We start from the raw sequence: 7,907 nt of genomic DNA on the forward strand, positions 1-7,907 counted from the left end.
ACTCGATAAATGCCAACCTTTGAAGTAACTTCAAACTTCCCGAATTAATACATGAGTCTCGCAGAATAAGTTAGGGGTTTCTCTTCACTATTTGTTTCGTTGTCTCTATGATCGTATAGAAAACTTTCTTTTAAGTATTTTACTTTAATATATTCAAGTAGATATATATATCAATATTCAGCATGGTTGATGATATAGATGAAAAAAGTTTACTTGACATGAGGACAAACAAAATGCTACTCCCCTACATATCCAGTTCTGTCGCTTCACGATACAAAATGCATAAAAAAAGAAAGACTTTTGTATAAACCCAGACTTCTCATCTTGAAAAGCCCTCCACCAAATTGGAAGTAACAACTAAGCTAACGTGTGAGCTGTGTGCGTCAATAATTTATAAATGATACCTACGAGATGTTCTGGTATATATTATGACTTACTTGTAATCACTTAAGGATTCATGTAATAGGCAAAATAATACATTAACTACGGAAAATCTTTTATACGGCGGCTTTATATTCAGTATTTGAGTTTAGGAGCCCATTGTAAGGGGAAATAGACCTGTTCTTTTTTTAAATAGCTATGCATGGTATTAAAAGCTAAAGCTGAAAAGCGTCTGGAAATGTAAACCAGTATTTCATAAATGGTTAAATGGTTACATTAGGAAGACACGACAAATAAACGAAACACTGGAATCACAATGTTCTGAATAACAACTTGCACCAAGTACTGTTGGATCTGGGACGGTCATTTATTCAGTACTAGGGTAAGGAGGATGCGGGAGGTTGGCACAACATCCAAGTTCAGTACTCTATGGGACAGGATTGATAATAAACACTTGCCAACTGTCGTTCTCCTTCAGCAATAAATATCTCAGTAAAATATTACTATGAGTATATCAGTACTTCTTACACTATATTACTTTATATACTGTTATGGTTATTTTCAACACGACACTTCTAGGAACGCCAAATTAAAGATTATTTTTAAAAGATAGAATATCAATGTATTGTTTGTTATTGGGAGCATTCAAAATAATAATAATAATAATAAATTATTTATTGCGTAGAATATAAAAACAATGTTATAGCAATCGTCAAGTATATCGAGCTAAATTTTCCATTCGTTCTAACATCGAAATTCCTTCCATACATACAATTTTTGCTCTATCTCACTCATTCGAATTGATCCACCACTTCCCCGGTCAGTCAACAAATTGAGAGGTCTCCCAATTGTGTGCCATAAACTCGTCTATACTGTAGAACGCATGTGTAATCAATGTTGTTTTTAGACGAGCTTTGAATGCCTTCAGCATGGGGACACATTTAATCGAGTTCGGCAAGTTGTTGACAATTCTAACTCCTGCCTCAGAAGCCAAACGCTCGTGAGCTACCGTCCCGTGTCTTCCAGTTCGGTAGTCATCCCTGCCTCTAGTTGTATAAGAGTGTAAATCACTACCTCTTGTGTGTTCGCATTTGGATTTGAAAAAAGACACGTTTCCAAGACGTAGAGGCAAGGTAATGTCAACAGTTTTAGATTTTTGAAAGCTGGCCTGCACGACTCTCCCCATGGCAGTTTTGCAATTGTTCGAACTGCTTTTTTAAGGATGAAAATTCTGGAATACATAATCTACTCTGAGAAGAATCAGCAAAATCTACATGCAATTGATTATTTCGTTAATAATCAATTATATTATATTATTTAGAATTATATTATTATATGTAAGAATTATAAAAGGTGAGTTCTTTGTTTCAACAAAAACCTCGTGTGTACTAACTTTCTAAAATCGCAACTTGTTTACATTTTTATTATTAGATATCACAGGTTTGCTAAAACAACAACATACTCACTCGCACTAAATTTATCTTGTAACTTTCGACTTAATAAATATTCAAATAGTTGTTGGCTACTTGCATTTGGAAAACCAATCTAGTCATAACCTTTTGATTGACGCAAAAACAAACTACGCTCTAACTGCTTTAAAGTTATACATCTCAAAACTCAATACTTAATTTTAGTGTACTATTTTCATGGGATTGGGGTAATGATTTTATTTACCTAATTGTTTGGTTAAATTCACGGTAAATTAAAATTATCGCCTCCAAATGCACGCGTCGCATGCGCAAACAAGAACCGATTCGTTACGCTAAATACAGCAAGAATATTATGAATAATAATAATATTCTTTATTGCGTGAAAACAATTTCAATATTGCATGGCATGCGTCAACATAACTATATAAAGTACATAACAACATCAGATAAATTATGTTGGTCAAGGTAAATACATGAAATGCAATACAATTCTTGTATGCTTCAGAACCAGAGGTTTCGTGGTTGTTGTTAATTTCAAAAATTTTCATCCCAGCGGCCCATTATGAACAGTTGTGTAAAATGCCTTTGACATAAGAAAATGTTTTAGTCGAGTTTTGAATTTTTTTGTTTCATTGAGTTGTTTGATGCTCTCAGGGAGCCTATTCCGAGCCTAGTCCGACTCCACAACTTGTGATGTCAAGTGTTCGAAAGCTGCCGTTCTGTGAAGTGCGACTCGACAGTTATCCCTGCGTCTAGTCCCGCATTGGTGGACATCCCTGCCGCGTACCAACTCGTATTTAAGTTTTTTACGGCTTTCTTTTGAGATCTGAAAACTCTTTCAAATCTGTATTTGGAACAGTTCCTCCACATTCTCAAGCCATATGTCAAATGTGGATGTATTAGACCGAAATATGCCATTTTTAATACATCCACCGAACAAAATTGTGCTACCAGGTGGAAGTACATCGGACGTTGCATTCAGCAGCTTAGCTCCAGGGTTGCAGAACATCCACCATCGTGTTCCGGGCCACCTTCCGCCACACATGGCTAACCAAACCACGGATGTGGCTGTCCCCTTCAATAAAGATTGAATAAAAGGGCAGATGGGTTTTATGGTTGCTCTTATTCTTCTTCTTCCCCATCTTTCAATCTTCTTTGGGAGTTCTATGCATTGAAGGGGATTACGATGGAGGTGTTGCATGCCGTATGCTTGAAAGAACTAGATATCTATTAACTGTTTCAAAAGGAAGATGTCTTCTTTTGTCGCTCACCACCGACCAATCAGAAGGCTGCTCACGCGTACGTCCGCTACTCCCCTGTCCCCCTCAAGCTATTCAGCTCTGCCTCCAGAACCTCAATCGTAGTCTTGAGGCTAGCCACGAGGTCCTTAGTGTCCGCACAACGCTGATCCCCGCAGTCAGTAGACAGGTCACACTACGCGGCGCAGTCAGCCACGGAAGCACGCACGGGAGACTCAACCAACGATGTGGCCGCCACAAACACCTGGTTGGTATACTGCATGAGAAGAGTGTCCGACTCAATAGAGTGGTCAAAGACGTGCTTGTATTGTTCTTCAAGCTGCATTAAACGATGTTTAAGTTGTTGATTTTCAGCAACCAGGTCGGCCACCTCCATTGCCGACAAACACCGCGCAGTGCCAAAAGAGACAACCGGGGTCGCGACATCCTGCCCCAACGAGGCAACAGGGACCGACACGCAGGCGGGAGGCGTGGAAGGTTCAGCGCTGCCGGACGGCACGGACGTCAAGCACTGCACCTAGGAATCAGGGGTCGAGGCGCAAACGGTTGCCGCGGAAGACGCCGTAGACCGGGTGGGTGGAGGCGACAAGGATAAGGTCCTTATGGTGATCGGGCGGGGCCCGTGATGTTTGATGTTGTTGATTGTTGGCATTGGTCCTCGCCGTCGCTCCACATTTTTCACCCAGACATCGCCAGACTCTTTCCCCATTTTTAAGCAATGGCTCTCTCTATATTTGTTGTAGAGGATGAGAGGTTTTCCACTATTGGACTGTTCGACCTACAGGACCATTTTTATAATTAAATAATAAAATTAAAATATTGTCTTTGATTAAAATCCACAAGTGGGTAGAAAAAAAAATAGTTAAAATGGATAATAAATAGTAAATAATAATAGTTAAAAATATAATAGAATAGTTTAAAATCACATAAAATAGTTTAAAACAATTAAATTAATGATTTCTACACAACAAAAATATAGCGCTTTGAGCGGGTATCGATCTACTGCCCTAAGTGACATCAGTCCGCACCACTGTCACTGAGCTACAGCTGATAAGGGCAGGTACTGCTGGTACATGGCTCGCTCGAGATTAGGGCGATGAAAAGGCACATGTGACTAACTCCGGATTATGCTCGTTGGTTAGTCAGAGTGAGATTATAATGTAGTTTATGTGCCTTACTCACTTGTCCAATGCCGTAAAATTGAATTTCTTATAGCATCCCTTATTGTAAGTAATATATGAAGAGGCGATACACCCCCACTGTTAAGCACGGCGCCCACTGCGACCAGGTGGGCGGAGGTAGGCCGGAGTGAGCCGGGCCGGGTCGCAGTGGGCGCCGTGCTTTATACATTGGCGCATCCTATTGCTCATCCCACTTATTACTGTATTTTGACAGAATAGCGGATAAATTACATTTAGAAATTTTATTTATTTTTTCATGCAGATAGCGTTGTAAAAGATACGAAAATAAAAAAAATTGTACTCATATGATTGAACTGCGATTAGTTAGGTTTTAATATTTAATATTGATGAAATGAAACTTTTACTGCAAATGACAAAGATAGCAACAATATAATAATTCATAAATGTAATATATAAGTTTTATTAAAGGTATGGGAAGCCTACAGAAGTACCTATACAATGTTCTTCACAGTTGGAGTTAATTTCTTATAAATGACTTCAAACATCAGTCAGGAATGCAAAGAATCTTAGAAGCTTTAGCTTTAATTACTATAATTGTAAGTTTTAACTTATTAATGCTAATCTCTTCAAGAATTTGGAAGATTCCATACGTGAGATCTTTGTACACGTCGGAAGACTTATCAAAGTAGGTACTTCTAAAAAGATGGAAACTTGTAGGGACAGGAAGCTCTTATAGATCGAAAGCGAAACTTGGAGCTGGCAGAGGACAGGAACTCTTTTGGGGAGGTTCCACATGTCTGTATCATCTGAATTGGAACCTCGTACAGTCTGGGAGCTCTGAGAGGCTACCGGTAACCTCTCAAAGACAAAATCTTCAATATGCCGCAAGCTGTCAAATATCGGAAGCTCCCAAAGACAAGAAACTAATATACTGGAAACTTCTACAAAATAAAGTGTCCAGAGTCTAAAATTTACTAAACGGTGGAAAATCTCTGGAGTAGAAACATTTTCTAACATAAAACATCAAGGGATATGAGTGTTCATAGGCTAGAAACTGTAATAGACCGACAGCTTTCAAGAATAAAAGAATTTGAAATCTAAAATGTTTCAAGACATGAATGCTCCCAGTGCTACTTATAGATCTTTTCTGAAAACATTCAGAGACCAGAAACTTTCAGAGGTTTAAAGCTCCAGTGACTGATAACTTCCGAATGTAAAGAACATTTACAAGATAAAAAACGAAAATTTGGGTGCTGACATTAATAAATAGGATTAAAATATTTCTGAGTACTTGGATAATATTTTTACACTTTCTAAAACCAGCACGTGGCTTGGTAGATCTCGAGTGAAAGTAATAATAGTAAATTTTCTAATAGTAAATATTAGTTTATATATATAGAAGAGCAAAATATTTACTTAAAAAAGGATGAATGTGAATATTTGTAATACGGTATTTTCTAACCTATGTTAAGTGATAATAAGCGTAACAAATGGCAGTAAAATGAGTGATATAAAATGACAGAACAATTATCATTCTCAGTCAACTGTACAATCACAGATAACGTAATTTAATACTGCAATACATTATGTTAGCGTATTCAGTTGCATCTGTTATGTTGTACTGAGAACTCGTATCGTGACAAGATGTGGTGTTTTCCATTTCTCTTCGCTGAATCACCACCACCATGGATACGCAGATCTACAGCAAGACTTATACGATACGGATCAAGTCCTGGAGGGACTTTTGGATTTCGGTCTCCTGGAGAACCAAGCCTTGGAGGGACCAGTGGCATTTGGCGTCCTGTACTACCAACCCCTGTAGGAACCGGTGAACTTAGGTGTCCTATAGAACAAAATCCTGGAAGCACCGGTGGCATTTGGCGTCCTGTATATCCAAGCCCTGGAGGGACCGGTGGATTTTGGTCTCCTGTAGAACCAAATCCAGGAGGCACCAGAGGTATTTGGCGTGCTGTACATCCAAGCCCTGGAGGGACCAGTGGATTTTGGCCTTCTGTAGAACCAAATCCAGAAGGCACCGGAGCCATTTGGCGTCCTGTACATCCAAGCCCTGGAGGGACCGGCGGATTTTGGTCCCCCGTAGAACCAAATCCCGGAGGCATCGGAGACATTTGGCGTCCTGTACATCCAGGCCCTGGAGGGACCGGCGGATTTTGGTCTCCCATAGAACCAAATCCCGGAGGCATCGGAGACATTTGGCGTCCTGTACATCCAGGCCCTGGAGGGACCGGCGGATTTTGGTCCCCCGTAGAACCAAATCCCGGAGGCATCGGAGACATTTGGCGTTCTGTACATCCAGGCCCTGGAGGGACCGGCGGATTTTGGTCTCCCGTAGAACCAAATCCCGGAGGCATCGGAGACATTTGGCGTCCTGTACATCCAGGCCCTGGAGGGACCGGCGGATTTTGGTCCCCCGTAGAACCAAATCCCGGAGGCATCGGAGACATTTGGCGTCCTGTACATCCAGGCTCTGGAGGGACCGGCGGATTTTGGTCTCCCGTAGAACCAAATCCCGGAGGCATCGGAGACATTTGGCGTCCTGTACACCCAGGCCCTGGAGGGACCGGCGGATTTTGGTCCCCCGTAGAACCAAATCCCGGAGGCATCGGAGACATTTGGCGTCCTGTACATCCAGGCCCTGGAGGGACCGGCGGATTTTGGTCTCCCGTAGAACCAAATCCCGGAGGCATCGGAGACATTTGGCGTCCTGTACATCCAGGCCCTGGAGGGACCGGCGGATTTTGGTCCCCCGTAGAACCAAATTCCGGAGGCATCGGAGACATTTGGCGTCCTGTACATCCAGGCCCTGGAGGGACCGGCGGATTTTGGTCCCCCGTAGAACCAAATCCCGGAGGCATCGGAGACATTTGGCGTCCTGTACATCCAAGCCCTGGAGGGACCGGCGTATTTTGGTCTCCCGTAGAACCAAATCCCGGAGGCATCGGAGACATTTGGCGTCCTGTACATCCAGGCCCTGGAGGGACCGGCGGATTTTGGTCCCCCGTAGAACCAAATCCCGGAGGCATCGGAGACATTTGGCGTCCTGTACAACCAAGTTCTGGATGGCCCGATAGTATTTGGCGTCCTGTGGAAGCTGAATTTGGGAAGTCCGGTTAAATCTGGCCTCCTACTAATCTCTTGTGTGATGTGGATCTTAAGGCGTGTGCACTGTTTTCCTGTAGAGACACCTGGGTAAAAATGTTATATTTTTATTAAGTTCTACTAAGTTTAGTAAAAATAAATTTTTTGTTCAAAAAGGTTTTTGATCTCATTATTACAAATGGAAGCCGTAAAACCTTAAAAAATAAACATTTTTGTAGTAGGTTACGGAACAGGGTTCTTTTGACATTTTCCAAAGTTACGTGTAACAAAAAATAGCAACATAGAGAATCTACTCCTACTCAGGTACAACACTAACCAAACATACAGACTCAAAATTCAATTTAAGTGGCCATTGTAAAGAGAGAAAGAGATTTCTAAATAGGCTAAGTTAAATATTTTTTATCTCGCCAAACTTATCTACTATATAAAAATTAGTCGCTAAATTTGTTGCTAATATCAGGAACGGCTCACCAATTCGGCTGAATCTGTTTTTAATATTCGAAGAAGTCCGAGGAAGAAAATCTTTCCAGGAATATTTAATAGATCAGGAAAATAATTCAAGTCCAAAGTGAACT

At 41.1% G+C, this 7,907-nt stretch overlaps 1 protein-coding gene across 1 annotated transcript; it reads right to left on the reverse strand.

Moving 5' to 3' along the window:
* Nucleotides 1-3,587: 3,587 nt before the first annotated feature.
* Nucleotides 3,588-7,265, reverse strand: LOC124372449 (basic proline-rich protein-like). Its single transcript, XM_046830852.1, has 2 exons — nucleotides 5,835-7,265; nucleotides 3,588-3,848 (listed from the first exon to the last, which is right to left on the reverse strand). Exons 1-2 carry the CDS (start codon nucleotides 7,263-7,265, stop codon nucleotides 3,588-3,590), a joined length of 1,692 nt encoding a protein of 563 aa, XP_046686808.1.
* Between the last annotated feature and the right edge of the window lie 642 nt (nucleotides 7,266-7,907).

Source organism: Homalodisca vitripennis, unplaced genomic scaffold (assembly GCF_021130785.1).
Source record: "Homalodisca vitripennis isolate AUS2020 unplaced genomic scaffold, UT_GWSS_2.1 ScUCBcl_3272;HRSCAF=8707, whole genome shotgun sequence".
Classification (NCBI taxonomy): Eukaryota; Metazoa; Arthropoda; class Insecta; order Hemiptera; family Cicadellidae; genus Homalodisca; species Homalodisca vitripennis.

What these genes read in the sequence shown, in the direction of transcription:
- LOC124372449 (XM_046830852.1), bottom strand. Translation starts at nt 7,265, where the DNA reads ATGTCTCCGATGCCTCCGGGATTTGGTTCTACGGGGGACCAAAATCCG. An exon ending in TGTCACGATACGAGTTCTCA is followed by an intron (nt 3,849 to 5,834) that starts GTACAACATAAC and finishes ATGGTCCTGTAG; the next exon opens with GTCGAACAGTCCAATAGTGG.